General features: G+C 44.1%; 2 protein-coding genes across 3 annotated transcripts in view; both read right to left on the bottom strand.

The window, feature by feature from the left end:
• Positions 1 to 5,984, bottom strand: part of popdc1 (popeye domain cAMP effector 1) — a 37,961-nt gene extending 31,977 nt beyond the window's left edge. Inside the window, exons 1-3 of one of the 2 annotated variants that reach the window (XM_084338204.1) lie at positions 5,873 to 5,984; positions 4,771 to 5,049; positions 1,633 to 1,757 (exon numbers count right to left, since the gene is read on the bottom strand). In XM_084338204.1, the coding sequence (XP_084194330.1) occupies positions 1,633 to 1,757; positions 4,771 to 5,023 (378 nt within the window). In that variant the 5' untranslated portion in view covers positions 5,024 to 5,049; positions 5,873 to 5,984. Of the gene's footprint in view, positions 1 to 1,632; positions 1,758 to 4,770; positions 5,082 to 5,872 lie in introns of both variants that reach the window. The other variant, XM_084338205.1, reaches the window with a different exon arrangement.
• A 2,506-nt stretch (positions 5,985 to 8,490) lies between these two features.
• Positions 8,491 to 10,556, bottom strand: LOC311223523 (popeye domain-containing protein 3-like; the record flags this gene model as incomplete). Its single annotated transcript, XM_084308304.1, has 3 exons — positions 8,491 to 8,781; positions 9,412 to 9,520; positions 10,039 to 10,556. 3 exons carry the CDS (start codon positions 10,554 to 10,556, stop codon positions 8,491 to 8,493), a joined length of 918 nt encoding a protein of 305 aa, XP_084164430.1.
• Positions 10,557 to 19,082: the final 8,526 nt, after the last annotated feature.

Genomic DNA, 19,082 nt, shown 5'->3' with positions numbered 1-19,082 from the left:
GGATACAATGTCCCCGGTGGCCATCTTCAAACTAATTTACTCTCAATAACTGTCAAACTAAATTAATGTGTGCAAAACTGTTAAGAGTTTTTGGATGTAGCGCGGCTACGTGGCGTAGTGGGCAAGGCGCTCGCCACGAATGCGGAGACGCTGGGCTCGCCTGTTCGAGCCCAGCGCTCCACATTGCTTTCAGTTTAGCTGGTCGTCCGTACTAATACACATTGGCCGTATTAGGGGGTGGGAAACTGATGGGTGGGGATCGGGCGTTGTGGACAGCGACTCCTACAGGTCGGTTGGTGCGCCTGCGCAGTAGAATCAGGAAGTGTCGGGGGCAGCGTGAGCCTCCCACGCGTTACTCCTCGCCACTGAGAAATCGAGCTGCGCAGGTGAAAAGATGCGACTGCTGTTACCTCAAGTACCGGAGGGGACTTGTGCTATGTATGACTTAGTCCACATTGCAGCCGGCTTGTGGGAGGCAAGAAACAGCGTTCGTGACAGGGGAGGGTTGAATTGGATGATACGAAATTGGGATGGGAGAAAATATAGAAAATGGGAGAAAAAGTGGATAAAAAAAAAATAGTTTTTGGATGTGTGTGTAGGTGTGTGTGCGTGTGTGAGATTATGTGCAAAAATAAATCAGCATTGGTTATTTTTGGTGAAGTGCCCCTTTTTTCCATTCCTATGTGTGAAAGGAAGCCACACAGCCTCCTGGTCCTAATGAGATGCAGGGTTTTAAATTCACAGGCGCCACGAGGGGAATCTGAGTAAGTAAGAGGTGTCCAAAGAGTGTTGGGATGTGTGGATGTGTGGCCCTCAGCCCTTAAAATCCCTGGACTCCCTTAAAACCTTGATCTCCAACCTTTGTCAATCAAGTTGGAAGTGTTTTAATGGATTTACTTTGCCATGTCTTATTGTCTCTTTGTTATGATTTTATATGGTAAATGGTGCATTTATATAGCAGCTTTTATCCAAAGCGCTTTACGATTTACATTTTTACCCACTCCCTCACACATTCACACACCGACGGCGGAGGCGACCGTGCAAGGTGCCAACCTGCTCATCAGGAGCAATTAGGGGTTAAGTGTTTTGCTCATGGACACTTCGACACGCTGCCCGCGGGGAGTGAGAATCTAACCGTGAACCTCTTTTGGCTTTTTGTGAAGTGTCCCTTTATCACTACCTCAGCCCCTAGAGGTGAGCATTTGAATTCTGTGATATATTTGACTCCCCCGAATATAGACCTGTTCGCTGTTTACAAACATACCGTGTTCGAGCCAATCAGCAATACCAACTGAGTCACGTGACTAAGTTGCCCCCTACCTGCGCTCTATGGAGAAACCATGACACTCCCCTGACTAAAAGTAGTTTCAAACGAAAACGGCTGGATGTCATTTTGCCAAATCAGCATGGCTGTGAGTCTTTCACCTTTTACATATCTAGCTTTGGCATGGATTGATCCGTTTAGATCGCTAGCACGGCTAACAAATGCAAATATATTGTAGTCTGCCCCGTTGTTCTGACCAGGATTACATTCCTTTTGCTTCCTTGATGCGCGCGCACACTGAGAGTCTGACATATACAGCCAACAGGTCTATAAGAAAGACTGTTCAGGCACCCGAGCGCAGAACTCACCGGTCTACGTTTGTACAGCAGGAAGAAGAAGTGCATGAAGTTGATCACCAGAAAGACCACGTTCCAGACCATCACGTCCAGGTTACACCGGTACAGCGTCGCCCAGGCGATGAAGAGACAGCAGCCTATCAGAGACGAGGAGAATTGAAAGATACATTTTAAAAGATTATAAGTTATTTAAATGGTATAGTTACGGGTGGCTGGGTGGCGCAGCGGAGATTGCGCTCGTCACCAATGCGAGAGACTCCGGTCTCGAATCCAGGTGTCAGCATTGCCTCCGGCTTGGGCCAGCCGTCATACTAACTCGTTTGGCTGAGTTAGCGGGAGGGAAGTCGTGGGTGGTAATCTGGCGTTGTGGACAGCGACTCCTACAGGTCAGGTCTGGGCGCCTGCACAGCAAAAGACAGGAAGTGGTGAAGGCAGCGTGACCTCCCACGCGTTACACTTCACCAATGAGAGTCCGCGCTGTCAGGTGAAAAGAGAGCCGCTGGCTGTCTCCGCATGTGTCGGAGGACGCATGTGGTAGACCTCAGGGCTCCCTAGACCGACCAGTAGGGGGCACATGCACACAACGACCAGGTAGGGGAGGGGGGAATTGGCATAACGACTAAATTGGGATAGGAGGAAAAAGTACAGAAAAATCAGGCGGAGAAAAAGAGGATACATTTTTTTTTTATAGTTACAGCATTTGACTGCTGTAGTACATTTCACCAGTAACCTGCATTTAACCCATCATGTATAATAATGCTGTATACCATATACATGTATTCTTACCGTATATACTGTACTGTATATATATCCACATCTGTCTGTTCGTATACCTGCATATATACCTTTTTACATATCTGTAGATCAGATCTTATATCTATATCTGTACATATCTATACTCTTACTATCTTATTTGTTTTTTTCCTGTTACTATACACATATTCATCGTTTTTTTATCTTTTTTCTTTTTTTCTAAATTTTTTATTTACCCTTTCTTTTATATAGCTTCTCTCTCCTTGTACAGTGTCCTTGAGTCTGAGAAAGGCGCTTCTCTCTTTAAATCCAATTTATTATTATTATTATTATTATTATTATTATTATTATTATTATTATTATTATTATTATTATTATTATTACTAGTTACACTGCTGGCCAGTACGACTTACTATAGTGTCTTTATACCTGTATCACTGTACAAATGAATACTACAACTCTGTACATACATCTGATTAGCACTATTACTCAGTAGTACTAATTTATATATTTTATACCCAGTTTAATCACCTGTACATTGTATATTACTGTTGCACTTTACTGTTACATTTGCACTCTGGTTGGATGCCAAACTTATTGTCGGTGTAGCCTATGTGTTGTATAATGACAACACATTTGAATCTAATATAATATAATTTCTAAAACTTCAAACTAACTTAGTTCCTGATCATTTCTTGTGTCCATGCATTTACCTATAGCCTCCACGGGATATGATTGTAGTAGTCCTTGTGTCGTATGCTAATCGCCTATAGTGCTGCATGTCAAATAGAGTATGAAGCTTCAGACCAGGCTGCAGAAACAAATTAGTGGGGGGGCATAAAATGTTCTCGGGGGGGGGGGGCACAATGGTTTTTCAACACAGGTTCCCTTTTATACGTTTCAGCTGGGACAGCGGCGCTGTGGCTTGCTTGGCGCTGCCCACGGTGCTGAACTAAACAGCAGAGAGGCAATTGAAAAATCTAATTTCTCTCTATCTTAAGAACATTCACTTATACAAAAACAGACTGAACAGATATATATATATAACAGACCTGCTGGGGCAGCGGACTGAGAGCAGGGGACACAAACAGGCTGGATAAGATGGTCAGGAAGGCCAGTAGCGTGGTTGGGGTGGAGCTGGACTCTAGCGAGGGTGGCGGAGAGGGGGAGCCTTGCTAAACTCCAGGCCATCAGGGAAAACCCCTCCCACCCACTATACACAGACTTGGCTGACAGGAGGAGCATGTTATAGGCTCACACTGCCTAAATGCAGCACTGAACGGCACAGGAAATCCTTCATTCCGACAGCCATCAGACTTTACAATGCATCACTGTGCCTCACTGCATCACTGAGCACAGAGTGACAGTTACCATCTTCCTGGACTCTTACTTTTTAAACAGCACTGTGCAATATTACACCTACTGTAGACTTCTGTATATTTTTACTTCATTTATTTACTGTATATTTTATTCTATTTTTATTCTATTCTTAGGCCATTTTTTTTGTTATTCTTATTCGTGACTTGTTCTGTCTAAATGTTTAATGTTGAGTGATTTGCAGTGTCAAATTTCCCTCAGGATAATACATTTCTATTCTATTCTATTCTATATCTTTGAAAAGTCTCCATTTATTCAACACTTCTGAATTCACTGAAAACTGAACTGAACTGACAAAAATAAGGTGCATAAAAAAGCAAACAAAATTCCTCCACAGGCTACTCACCATCATTAGTAGAGCGGCAAGCGGCGTTTGGGGACAGAGTGAAATCTTCTTAAAACACTGCCCCTCCACTCATTCCTGAACTTTTTTGTTAAGTCCTTCTCAAATGCCAACTGAATTAAATTGGCCTTGCGTCGATGAAGCATACTAAGGCGATGTTCTGTAAAGACGTTCTTGGGGGTAGAAAACTAATTCTCACAGAGTGCCGTGCTAGCTTCAGTAGTGTTGTTGTTGACATCAGTGCCCACTAGGGCTGTCCCCGACTAAGGATTTGGATAGTTGACTTTGATTGACCAAAAAAAAAAAAAAAAAAATGTTACCAGGGTGGGCACAGCTGACTCTGTGGGCGGGCCCGGCCCCCTAATGCCCGCCCATGGCGCCGGGTCTGTGAAGCTTGCTTACAACAATTACCGCAGAAATATGGTTGTTTGACTATGGATTTTTCATAATAAAACAAGCAAAAATCGACAACTCCAAGCAGCCTATACGCCGCCTACATCATCAAACGGCCACTGGTCCTCAGAGTTAGTATGAAGATAAGATTCGGTCCAAGGACACAACAAGGGCTTGTGATAAATTTACCCCCCCCCCCCCCCCCCCGGCTATACTATCAGCTGCGTTTGGGTTCCCACCACAGAAATGCCATCAGCAGGCAGCAGGTGGCGCGGCGCGCTGACCTGTCATCAGCAGCAGCCGCAGCAGGATCATGTGCAGGGCCAGGGTGGTGGGGACGACCAGGCCCAGGAGCAGGGACAGGTTCCCCAGGTGGAACAGCAGGTGATGGGCCTCGTCCCAGTCCTCACAGGCGGTGGCGTTCATCATGGGCTCCAGACCCAGGCCGACGCCGATGGCCTCTGTGGGCATGATGGCCGCACGCAGGGGGGCCAGGCTGGTGAAGAGCAGGGCGGAGACATCAGGTGCGGAAGTCATCCTGCAGCCAGCGGTGTCACCTAGACCTAGAAGACAACATGGAAGGGAGGGGAGGGTCCTATAGGATGATGAGGTACCGTGTTGTAAGTGAATTGGTGGAGGAGGGGGGAGGTTGGTATACAACGCCAACGCTGCTCCAATTAATACACATGCACTCATAATAACATACAGTAATGTTAAATAACTGTCGGATATTGAAAGATGAAGTAACAAAGGGAAAATGGCAAAAGCACTTACTCCTATAATAGGACATTCTTTGACAATTTTACAGCCCAAAATACAAAAGAAATCCAGGCGGAATTACATAATGCTGCAGGGTTAAAAGGGTCAAACTCAAATGCAGTTTGTTATTGCAGTTATTGTATTGTTTGGTGTTTTTAAACGCGTTTTCATTATGCTCACAAATTAACTATATTCTTCCGACAATTGTTTTCATTCTATTCGCCTAGAAGCGTGCGATCAACGTCATAGTATAGTAGGCAGCATAGCCTGAACATGCGCATATCTTCATGTAGCCTTTTACAAAACAAATGTTCACTCTGTATGATGAGGCTGTAAAGTTGCTGGAGGACAAACAGCCTCCACACTGCAATCGTTTTATTTGTCTAACGATATACAGTTAGTTGCAATAATAAAGGAAAACATAGCCAATGTAGAGGGCAGATTGATGGATATCCCGTTTTTGGTTTGACTCAATACTCCAAAGAGCGCAACGTGGAAAGCGGGCGCCTACTTGTCATTGTCAGAATAACGGGGTAAAGCGGCCCTCCTATATCCTCGAGCTATAACTATAATAACTTTCTAACAGCTCGTTAAAACACTGAGAGAAAAACATAAGGTTTAACTTACCGATTCAGCGGCGCTTGACGAAAGGGTTCCCTGAGCGAAATAATAAAGAAAGGAATATAATAATAATAATAAAAAAGTATTTCGGCGCTGTTAAATGTAAGTTGTTGTCCCCGACGAGTGGCGAGCTGCAGCACAATGTGAGTCGCACATTCCAGCGAACTGACAGGCATTGACTAAAATGGGCAAGAGGCGAGGGGACAGCCGTCAACACTAGAAACCCTGATGCGTCTGCAAGGGCGAAGCACTCCGGCAGGGGGCGATAGTGCTGTGATGAAAGGAGGTATAGGCTATGATGATAAATGGTAAACGATGCATTTAAATAAAATCAAATGAATTTGTAAGGCCCGACAACAACACGTCTTCTTTAAACAAGCCAAGAAGAAACATCACAATAAGTCAAGAACAAAACAAGAACACCATAAAGTCCAAACAAATTAAAATAAATGCTAAATAAATGCAACTTGATATCTCTTTTATCCAAAGCGCTTTACAGTTTAGCTTCTCACATTTTACCCATTCACTCACCGACGGCAGAAGCGACTATGCAAGATGCCAACCTGCTCATCGGGAGCAGTTAGCCGGGGTTAAGTGTCTTGCTCAAGGACACTTCGACAGTCGACACACTGCCCGCCCGCCTGGAGGATCGGGAATCGAACCGGGAACCTCTGGATTACCATCTCTGATGAAAGGATGTATATAGGCTACGTGCACTGCTTTCTCAAACAAGGACACATTGTGCCCTAAACTTGTCCCGAATCCTGTTGCAATAGACTTATATATATACGCACAACATTCTAACCTGAAAAGCTGCCTTTTTTTAATGGAGTATGTTGTCATTTCAGCACCACGGACAGTGCTAAGGTGATCGCGGGACTAATATTGTTTGGTTAAACTTTAGGCTGCAGTGTGTGACAAACACGTACTTCCAGGGACAGGAAAAAACGGGCTATACACAAACATTTTCTTTAATATTTTTCACATATTTACAATACAGTATCAACCACAAACATGTTCGCGAGAGACAGAGAAGGAGAGAGAAGGAGAGAGAAGGAGAGAGAGAGAGAGAGAGAGAGAGACTCAGATAGACAGAGAGAGAGAGAGACTCAGATAGACAGAGAGAGAGACTCAGATAAGCAGAGAGAGAGAGATACTCAGATATCAGAGAGAGAGAGACTCAGATATCAGAGAGAGAGACTCAGATATCAGAGAGAGAGAGACTCAGATATCAGAGAGAGAGAGAGACTCAGATAGGCAGAGAGAGAGACTCAGATATCAGAGAGAGAGACTCATATATCAGAGAGAGAGACTCAGATAGACAGAGAGAGAGAGAGACTCAGATATCAGAGAGAGAGAGACTCGGATATCAGAGAGAGAGAGACTCAGATAGGCAGAGAGAGAGAGACTCAGATATCAGAGAGAGAGAGAGACTCAGATATCAGAGAGAGAGACTCAGATATCAGAGAGAGAGAGACTCAGATATCAGAGAGAGGGAGACTCAGATATGGCAGAGAGAGGGATACTCATATATCAGAGAGAGAGAGAGGGAGACTCAGATATCAGAGAGAGGGAGACTCAGATATCAGAGAGAGAGAGACTCAGATATCAGAGAGAGAGAGACTCAGATATCAGAGAGAGAGAGACTCAGATATCAGAGAGAGAGACTCAGATATCAGAGAGAGAGACTCAGATATCAGAGAGAGAGAGACTCAGATATCAGAGAGAGAGAGACTCAGATATCAGAGAGAGAGAGACTCAGATATCAGAGAGAGAGAGAGACTCAGATAGACAGAGAGAGAGAGACTCAGATAGGCAGAGAGAGAGAGACTCAGATATCAGAGAGAGAGAGACTCAGATATCAGAGAGAGAGACTCAGATATCAGAGAGAGAGAGACTCAGATATCAGAGAGAGAGAGACTCAGATATCAGAGAGAGAGAGACTCAGATATCAGAGAGAGAGAGACTCAGATATCAGAGAGAGAGAGACTCAGATAGGCAGAGAGAGAGAGACTCAGATATCAGAGAGAGAGACTCAGATATCAGAGAGAGAGAGACTCAGATATCAGAGAGAGAGACTCAGATATCAGAGAGAGGGAGACTCAGATATCAGAGAGAGGGAGACTCAGATATCAGAGAGAGAGAGACTCAGATATCAGAGAGAGAGAGACTCAGATATCAGAGAGAGAGAGACTCAGATATCAGAGAGAGAGAGACTCAGATATCAGAGAGAGAGACTCAGATATCAGAGAGAGAGAGACTCAGATAGGCAGAGAGAGAGAGACTCAGATATCAGAGAGAGAGACTCAGATATCAGAGAGAGAGACTCAGATATCAGAGAGAGAGACTCAGATATCAGAGAGAGGGAGACTTAGATATCAGAGAGAGGGAGACTCAGATAGGCAGAGAGAGAGACCAACAAACCTACAATCTGTGTGCTGTTTCAGGGAGACACTTCAGAGAGAGGGAGAGAGAGAGACTCAGATAGACAGAGAGAGAGACTCAGATATAGGCAGAGAGAGAGAGAGAGTTTCAGGGAGACACTTCAGAGAGAGCGAGAGAGAGAGAGAGAGAGGGAGGAGGAGAGTAAACATTGAAAAGTTCAGTGAAGGGGGTTCTTCTGCTCAGACAGTAATCTTGATGCCCTGCACTGGGACTTGCAGCAGAAGCCCATCTGTCCTCCTTTCTAAATCAGTCCCGGGCACCACGTGACAGTAACTGGGTAACCGGAGATCGTAGCGGCGGCCGTGGATGTCGAACGCCTTGTCGTTGAGGGAGAACAGCTTCTCCGTGATGTCGTTGCGCACGACGAGGGCGAAGATCTTGGCGATGTAGCGGTACTTGGCGAAGAGCAGATAGAGCTTCTTCCTCCGCCACGCGACATATCTGCACCGGTCTTCAGCGCGTAGTGTCACCTGTTGTCGATGACAACAAAGTAGAAGGTTTATCCACATTGCCTACACTGTAAAAAATAAATGTTTTTTCACTGGAAATTCACTATTATTTTACAGATTACTTTTGTTTTTCTACTTTAAGTGTAAATGCCATAAAATACAGTAAATTACCTTTTATCAAAATATTAACCATTAAATAAAGGTTGTAATCTGTAAATGTATTTGATTTTACTGTGATTTGACAGTAAGTATTTGGCAGCCGTTGCTGCCAGACATTTACCATTTTTTTACAGTTTTCTTTTTTACAGTGTATATACAAGGAAGAACATTTTCAAGTCTCAACCTATACCTAATTTTTGCATTAAAAAAAGCTGCATTTTGTACTTCAGTTTGTATATTGTATATTTTGTATAGTGTTTCTTGTCTTGAAGCACAATCTCAGGGGGCTCAGTTTCAGTTCAGACTTTATTGTCCCTCAAGGGGAAATAACTCAAGCATTGCACTGTAATATTTGTACATGTGTGTGTGACAAATAAAAACAAAACTTGAACTTGAAACAATATGGTTATTGAGTAATTATATTATAGGGATAGACATATACCCATGCTGCGCCTCTCACAACACTGGCACTTTCAGACAGGTTGGAGTTACCTGGAATACACCCTCCTCTGATGGTCTGAGAGAATCCCATTCGGGTGAATCCAGAAACTGGAAAGGGTGGATGTGGTGTAAAAACTCCCCGTTCACGGTCACACGAATCCTGTTGGACAGGGTGCATGGGGGGGGGGGGGGAGATGGAAATTATTAGGCTATATATATTGGCGAACAACTCAACTTAACCCTTTCACTGCCACACTATAGGTTAACCCTTTACTATCTGATAGGGTTAACCTTCTGTAGTGTGGCAGTGAAAGGGTTAACCTGATGTGTGTGTCACACAGTGAAAGGGTTAACCTTCTGTGTATTGTTGGCAGTGAAAGGGTTAACCTGCTGTTGTTGTGTGGCAGTGAAAGGGTTACTGATGTGTCACACAGTGAAAGGGTTAACCTTCTGTGTATTGTTGCAGTGAAAGGGTTGATTGATTGATTGATTGAAAAGTTTATTAACAGATTGTTGAATGGGTACAGTACAATACAGTACAGCTCAATACATACAATTGTTAAGGGGATGCAGACCAGAGAAAGACTTTCGTCTTGTTTACATCAGGGTCCCTGCTGTTGTTGTGTGGCACGTGAAAGAAAGGGTTAAAAAAAGAGAAGTTTAAAACAGATCATATACCTGCCGGACAGAAGCACCGACAGCTTGTCTATCGCCGTCTTGCCCTCCACCGCGAAGCAGTGGTCCTTCTCCACGGTGTGCACGTCGCCCTCCGAGCAGGTGACGATCTTCCGATAGTGGTTGAGCGACACCCCCAGTTTCTTAAACATGCAACCGTACAGCTCCTGGAAGTCCCGGTCGAACGTCACGTTCCTCAGTCGGTACGAGACGTGCACCACCTGGCCCGCGCACACGCCAAACAGGGCGAAGGTCCACAGGAACGTGTCCGTGGTGCACGCGTCCGACCATGCCCAGATGGAGGCGCAGAAGAAGCCTGTGGTCAGCAGGGTGAACAGGTAGAGGAGCCCGTAGAAGCCGCTGCCGCCCATGAAGCCGAAGAAGAGCAGCATGTTGGCCAGGTGGAACACCGCGCCCTCGGCGCCGCGCCGCCACTGCGCGCACAGCGGGTGCACCACGGCCGCCTCTCCGGGCTGAGCGCCGGTGAAGTTTACGCTTTCGAAATAAGGGGTTTCCTCCATCTCCAAAAAAAACAAACTATAGCCAAGTCGATTTCACCCACCGCGAGTGAACTATACTATCCTGTAGATTAGAGAATAGAGACCGACTGGTCTCTGTATAGCCTCTATAGCCGTCAGGCTGCAGCCGACTTCTAAAATGTCATCGTCCGCAGCTTTGGTTCTTAAAATATGACTCGCGTGTGTCAGTGTCACCACGCAGCGAGCAGCGCTCCTCTGGGTCCTGCTGCGCCCTTCAGACTCGTTTGGTCGTCAGCTATTATAATAACTCTTGTGGGGGGTTTAGGTTTTAGGAGGGTTTACAAACAGAAACACTATAACACCGAAAGGCAAAGGGGAAAGGTATAGTGAAGACAAAGCTCGCTCGCTCTCTCTCTCTCTCTCTCTCTCTCTCTCTCTCTCTCTCTCTCTCTCTCTCTCTCTCTGTGTGTGTGTGTGTGTGAGAGAGAGAGAGAGAGAGAGAGAGAGAGAGAGAGAGAGAGAGAGAGAGAGAGAGAGAGAGAGAGAGATTGATTGATTGATTGAAAACTTTATTAACAGATTGCAGAATGGGTACAGCAGGGGTTCTCAACCTTTCTGCTGCCAAGGCACCCCTGTGTCCAATAAAATATTCCAGGGCACCCCTACATACGATAAAGACTTTTCCGGTCTTGTCTTTTACATGCTACAATGATGACAAAAGTGCTTGCTTTCAAAATAAGGTCTAAATGGCGTTTCAGGTCTAAATGGCTTAGTACTGTTGACATTACACTGCTTGTAGTAGTAAATCAAATAGCATATTTTTTTAAATAAAATTACAGAAAATTATCACTAAAGTGCTATCTGTTGCAGCTGCACTGTTTTCCATTAAAATTGCATATTTGGATAAGTGTGACCATTTCTTAAAAACAGAAAATCATGTATTTCTTTTAAATACAGAAAAGGATCACCAAGTTACCATTTATCAAAAAATATAAATAAATACAGAAGATAAGCACTCGTTTACTCAGTGGACATTTCTAGCTCAATGCGAGGTCTGCTGCTGCTGGCTAATAATACGGTCAATACGTGGGGAGATCTTTGACAAGGCAACACGCATGTCATCCTCAAGGCTCAACTTGGCCCTATATTTTGTTTTCAGAGCTGTCATGGATGAAAAGCCAGCTTCACACAGATATGTGGTGCTGAATGGTATCAACACCTTAACTGCTGCATCATGAGATACTTGGTACTCAGCTCCACACTCAGACCAACATGTTTCCAGGGGCACTTCACTGAAACTAGCTCTCCAGGTGGTATCAGATGAGATTTCAATGAGTTCTTCCAAGAGTTTGGATGGAGATGTGTCAGGAAGCTTTGTCTCAATGTTGTCTGTAAAGGGGTTCTTTATCCAGAGTAAGCTGTGTTTTATTAAATAATGATTTTCAGGGTGGTGCACGGCCGTCTCGGGTTCGACTCCCGGACCCGGCGACCTTTGCCGAATGTCTTCCCCCATATCTCTCTCCCATCCTTCCTGTCTGCCGGACTTGTCCGATAAACAAATGAAAAAGCTACCAAAACATATAAAAAAAAATATGATTTTCAGTTTATGAGAAATGGTCAAACTTATCTAAATGTGGTATTTCCATGGAAAACAGTGCAGCTGCAACAGATAGCTCTTCAGTGATAATTTTCTTTCACCATATTAAAAAAAATATATATATATATATTTTTTTTATCTCAAGGCACCCCTGGCAGCTCTCTGAGGCACCCTGGTGTGCCTAGGCACCCCTGTTGAGAACCGCTGCAGTACAGTACAGTACAGCTCAATACATACAATTGTTAAGGGGATGCAGACCAGAGAGAGACTTTCGTCTTGTTTACATCAGGGTCCCCCATTTTCAATTCATCATAACATCTATGACATACATGACATACAGATAGACAGTACTGCTACATCTATACATTTATGACATACCAGATTTGCAAATACAGTACTGTTTGTGAGAGAGAGAGAGAGAGAGAGAGAGAGAGAGAGAGAGAGAGAGAGAGAGAGAGAGAGAGAGACAGAGAGACAGAGAGACAGAGAGATACAGACACAAAATATACGTCCATTTTCTCCTCTTGGACTGAGGTCCTCTTAGTAATGAGGGCTGCAGAGTGCATGGGTTAGTTGTCTTTCTGGGCTAAAATAAGACCCCCCTGTACTGTATACCTGCAGTCAAGGTGACTTTGACCGCCTTCCAGATGAAGTGGAAGCACGCAGTGAGATATCTAGGCCAGCAGCTGGTGGATGTGGACCCCTGGGTCCAAACCAGGCAGGGAGGCCTGCCAGAACCATGGTCTCACTGGGTCTGGCCCTGATTTTCTGTACCGGGGGCTAATAAGGGCAATGGGTAACAGGGAGGGACGCTCGCTGTGGCGAAGTGGATCCCAGTCGTGTGGGGCTATTTTTGCTAATGGGGGAGAAGGAGTAAGATAGTGGGTCTCTCTCTCTCTCTCCTCTCTAGAGAGAGAATAAGTATTCATAAGGTGTCAGACCTTATAAGGGCATACAGCCACGCCCCTTTAGTTTGATTGATTGTAGCCACGCCCCTTTTCGAGATGCTTTATGACCCCCTAAGTCCCCCCCTTCTCTGATTGGACGATGATTCAAGGAGGCGGGACATCCGGTTTAGGAGGGGAGGGACATCCGGTATCGGAAGAGGAGGAGTTTTCAGAATTATTTTAAAAATAATTTTATTTTTTATTTTTATTTTTTTCAAAATAAACGTTTTTTTTATTTTCAGATTAAACATTTCAGAATGTATTTGTGGGGGAATATTTTTTAAGAAAAATACAATATGTATATCTTCACAATATGTATTTGTGTATTCCAAGGTCTTCAGAATAAAGTTTCAGAATAAACATTTCAAATGTGTGTGGGGGAATTAAGTTACAGAATGTGTGTGTGTGTCTGTGTGTGTGTGTGTGTGTGTGTGTGTGTGTGTGTGTGTGTGTGTGTGTGTGTGTGTGTGTGTGTGTGTGTGTGTGTGTGTGTGTGTGTGTGTGTGTGTGTATCTTAAGAATATGTGTATATCTTCAGAATAAATGTGTGTGTGTGGAGGAATTAAGAAAAAAATACAATGCATTTGTGTGTGTGTGTGTGTGTGTGTGTGTGTGTGTGTGTGTGTGTGTGTGTGTGTGTGTGTTTTCTTGGATAAATGCAAGAGAGTGTTTAGACACTTGTGTTCAGAAAATGGCTGCATGGAGAGTGCTTTCTTCCAAGTGGCATGGTTTCTACCAACCCCAAGTGGCATGGTTTCTACCAACCCCAAGTGGCATGCATCTCCACTCTGTTTCTGTCTCCCTCTCAGTAGACTGGTTCTGAAATGACATTCAGAAACACTAGACTGCTTCTGAAGTGACAGCCCCCTTCGCTGTCATAGAGGAGGGGTGTATGGATAACGAATTAGACAACCTGAAAATTCTGTCACACCCCCTCTTATTTCTGTATGCAGGTCCTGTCACTTCCAACAAATTTACGACCGTGTCCGACTTCTCCTTTCTGCAGAAAAAACTCGCGGCCCCCAAAGGTGTGGCTGTGTGTGTGTGTGCGTGTGTGTATGTGTGTTTGGATAAAGCCAGATGCATGTTAGGGGAATATTTTTTAAGAAAAATACAATGTCACAATCTTTAGACACTTGTGTACAGAAAAGAAAATTACAAATGTAATGTGTCTATATTACTGATTCTTGGATAAAGACACAATATTTAGACACTTGTGTTCAGAAAATATGTAAATAAAAGAAAATACAATGTAAGTGAATAATAGGCTGATGTTGTTTGAAAAAGAGTGATAACTTGTAACCAGACTAAGTATGTATGTATGTATGTATGTATGTATGTATGTATGTATGTATGTATGTATGTATGTATGTATGTATGTATGTATGTATGTATGTATGTATGTATGTATGTATGTATGTATGTATGTATGTATGTATGTATGTATGTATGTATGTATGTATGTATGTATGTATGTATGTGTGTGTCTGTGTGTGTGTGTGTGTGTGTGTGTTTTCTTGGATAAATGCAAATGCATGTTAGGGGAATATTATTGATTCTTGGATAAAGACACAATCTTTAGACATTTGTGTTCAGAAAATTACAAAGTGTATATGTTCAGAAAATACAAATGTATTCCCTTAGTGATCTTTGGGTGTCAAAGTGAACCATTTCATTAGCATGCATGGGTCTAGGGTTTGAATGTATCGTTAATACGGTCCAGTGAAGCGTTTTATTTAAAATAGATTCTTAAAGGTTGCATTACAGTGTTATGTATTTTTGTTCACATTAATTATTACAGTTAAAGATATGATAGTTTAGAGTTGTGTTGAAACTATAAAGTACAGAAAATATCTGTCTGTGAGGATCTGTGTGTGAGGGGTGTGAATAGGGCTCTCTTAGGTGTTAAAACACCCCATGCTGGCGTGAAGTTTAGGGGACATGCAAACTTAGGTGCTTGTTACACACAGTGTTTTTGTGCTCGTTTTTATACGTTTTTGAATACGTTTGCTGTCCCTTTTACATAGAAATGCCGTTTTTGGCGGATACGTTGTGGCCCTACTGAAAACGCTAAATTGTGTTTTCCGTTTTGGAGTAGCGGCAAAACTCGCCGACAACATGTCGTGTAATCTGCACGGAGACGTTGTTGCGAAAACGCCCATGCGCAGTAGATACCATCTGCGTGCCCTTCCGGTGACAACAGAGCTGTCCCAAATAGCTGCAGTTACCATGTGTTGTCAAGTTATTGTTATAAGGACCCCAGTCCAAGCTACAACAGTCTGCATTCCCTTAACAATTGTTTGTATTGAGCCGTATTGTATTGTACCCATTATGCAATATGTTAAATAAAGTTTACATCCATTCATTCTGCTAGCATTACCGATTGCATGAGCAGCTGGCTAACGTTAGCTATCAGACCCTGTTAGCTCAGAGCTCCTCTTTCAATCTTAACAAGCATTAAACAAAATGGCCCAGTCATCTATTCACCTTTGTTTAATACACACAGCGTTGTCTCTAATGTTATCTAGCTACTGATAGCTCCCGATATCATCAGTTTGGTGCTGGGTGGTTAACGTGAGCTAGCGTTAGCTTCTAGCCACAATGCTATACTGTTATACTGGCATATTCCAGTCACGTTAGCATGTAGCTAACAATGTAGCTAACAATCCTTGCCGATCCTTTTTGAGACTAAACTATCCGCTCTTGGTGGTCACTTGTGTTGATGTTAGTTTTGTTTCATCAACAAATGAGAGGCAGAACGCACAGTGAATGTATCCGTTTTGTTTATTGCACTTGTATTACACTTTGCTGAAAAAGAAGTGCTGCATTGGGTAAATAGGCAAAGATGGCGGCGCCCGCCTTGTTGACATTTTCTTTGCAGGAAGTGTATTGGCACATTCAAGTTCTGATTGGTTGAAAATTGCCTTCATGTTCGCCACCTACTGCCACCTACTGCTTTGGCAGTGTACTACATCACTGTGCTCAGGTGACAAAACGAAAGTGTGACTCGCCTCCCGCTACGTTGCGGCGAAACTCATCTGAAAACGAAACTCTAACCGCAGCCCTTAGAGTAAAACTCTGTAGAACATTATACTCATAGCATATTTTTAGTTCACACAATGGATGGGTTCACATGAACATAATCTGACCATTGGCCTAACTAACCTTACAGTCGTGCATTTGTCCTAATAAACTAACCTACACTATAACATGCAGCACTTTGATGAATACTGTTACACAGCTGACAGAGTTGTAATACCAACTATTTGACAGTTTGAGGACACAGTGCTTACAAACTAAACTAAAACTAAACTAAACTAAAAGGGGCGTGGCTATAATGCCCTTATAAGGTCTGACACATTATGAATACTTATTCTCTCTCTCTTCCCCCCCCCCCGCCTCTCCCCCCCTCCGCCTCTCTCTCCCTCCCACCCCCCCCTCTCTCTCTCCACCTATCTCCCCTATCTCTCCCCTTCTCTCTCTCCCTCCATCCCCCCCTCGGCCCCTCCCTCTATCCTCTCCCTCCGCCTCTTTCCCCCCCCTCTCTCTCTCTCCCTCCACCTCCACCTCTCCCCCCTCTCTCTCTCTCTCCCTCCGCCTCTCCCCCCTCTCTCTCGCCCTCCGCCTCTCCCCCCCTCTCTCTCTCTCCTCCCCCTTCTCTCTGTCTCTCTCTGTACATATGTGTCTGTGTGTTATTTGACAAGTTGTAAACAGTTGGATGGGATGTAAGTTTTGTAGCAGCTATACTCCGGGCCAGCCCGCTACAGAAGGGGGGGGGGGGGGGGGGGCAGCCAGCTACAGACAGAATACCATCTATTTATAGAGCCGCTCCACTCCAGAGAGCCCCCATGTGTGTGTGTGTGTGTGTGTGTGTGTGTGTGTGTGTGTGTGTGTGTGTGTGTGTGTGTGTGTGTGTGTGTGTGTGTGTGTGTGTGTGTGTGTGTGTGTGTGTGTGTGTGTGCGTGCGTGTGTGTGTGTGTGTGTGTGTGTGTGTGGGGGTGTGGATGTGCGTGTATATTCCTGCATGTATGACAGAGAGAGAGGGAGGTGGGGGTGTTAAAGTGTCAATTAGCATGAGGATGTTGCTAAGTATGTAGGGAACAGTAGCTTGTGCGCTCTCTCTCTCTCTCTCTCTCTCTCTCTCTCTCTCTCTCTCTCTCTCTTCTCTCTCTCTCTCTCTCTCTCTCTCTCTCTCTCTCTCTCATCTCTCCTCTCTCTCTCTCTCTCATCTCTCTCTCTCTCTCTCATCTCTCTCTCTCTCTCTCTCTCTCTCTCTAGGGACCAACAGCAATAATTCAGAATGTACCCTACTGTCATCTGTCATTGCTGTTATTTTTGGATATCCACGGATAGAGACAGTTCCTGACCAATTAAACAACAACAACAACAACAACAACAACAACAACAACAACAACAACAACAAACACAAACTCACGCGTATGGAGTGTGTCATGGAGAGTGTCTGTCTGGATATTGAACAGGCTTGTTCTAGCCGCCCTCTCCATTAGTTTGTATTAGACGTGGTGCCTATTAGCTATACAAGCTCAACAGAGTGCGTTCCACTCTGCCGTGGTCTGTATATATGATGAACAGAATAATTAACTTTATATAATAATATTATAATAATTGAATATTAACAGACGGCAGGACTCCTACTACGTGCTCCGCTTTGATTGACCGCTGGTTTCTCCTCCTGTGTAGCGATATAGTTTCCCCGTTTGTGTGAATACCAATGAGGTCAGACGACTCCTGCTCGCCGGGAGGCGGCCTGGCTCTGCCCGTCCAGCAGCGCGTCAGATGCGGTGTGACAGACAGGCCTGCTGCACCTCGTTATGGGCGAAAACGCCCATTGCGCAGTAGATACCATCTGCGTGCCCTTCCGGTGACAACAGAGCTGTCCCAAATAGCTGCAGTTACCATGTGTTGTCAAGTTATTGTTATAAGGACCCCAGTCCAAGCTACAACAGTCTGCATTCCCTTAACAATTGTTTGTATTGAGCCGTATTGTATTGTACCCATTATGCAATATGTTAAATAAAGTTTACATCCATTCATTCTGCTAGCATTACCGATTGCATGAGCAGCTGGCTAACGTTAGCTATCAGACCCTGTTAGCTCAGAGCTCCTCTTTCAATCTTAACAAGCATTAAACAAAATGGCCCAGTCATCTATTCACCTTTGTTTAATACACACAGCGTTGTCTCTAATGTTATCTAGCTACTGATAGCTCCCGATATCATCAGTTTGGTGCTGGGTGGTTAACGTGAGCTAGCGTTAGCTCTAGCCACAATGCTATACTGTTATACTGGCATATTCCAGTCACGTTAGCATGTAGCTAACAATGTAGCTAACAATCCTTGCCGATCCCTTTTTGAGACTAAACTATCCGCTCTTGGTGGTCACTTGTGTTGATGTTAGTTTTGTTTCATCAACAAATGAGAGGCAGAACGCACAGTGAATGTATCCGTTTTGTTTATTGCACTTGTATTACACTTTGCTGAAAAAGAAGTGCTGCATTGGGTAAATAGGCAAAGATGGCGGCGCCCGCCTTGTTGACATTTTCTTTGCAGGAAGTGTATTGGCACATTCAAGTTCTGATTGGTTGAAAATTGCCTTCATGTTCGCCACCTACTGCCACCTACTGCTTGGCAGTGTACTACATCACTGTGCTCAGGTGACAAAACGAAAGTGTGACTCGCCTCCCGCTACGTTGCGGCGAAACTCATCTGAAACGAAACTCTAACCGCAGCCTTAGAGTAAAAACTCTGTAGAACATTATACTCATAGCATATTTTTAGTTCACACAATGGATGGGGTTCACATGAACATAATCTGACCATTGCCTAACTAACCTTACAGTCGTGCATTTGTCCTAATAAACTAATACCTACACTATAACATGCAGCACTTTGATGAATACTGTTACACAGCTGACAGAGTTGTAATACCAACTATTTGACAGTTTGAGACACAGTGCTTACAAACTAAACTAAAACTAAACTAAACTAAAAGGGGCGTGGCTAT

The sequence above is a fragment of the Notolepis coatsorum genome, assembly GCF_963971535.1.
Source record: "Notolepis coatsorum genome assembly, chromosome: 2".
NCBI lineage: Eukaryota > Metazoa > Chordata > Actinopteri > Aulopiformes > Paralepididae > Notolepis > Notolepis coatsorum.
Note: the sequence above shows the minus strand (reverse complement) of the source record. Positions and strands in the feature narration are given on the sequence as shown.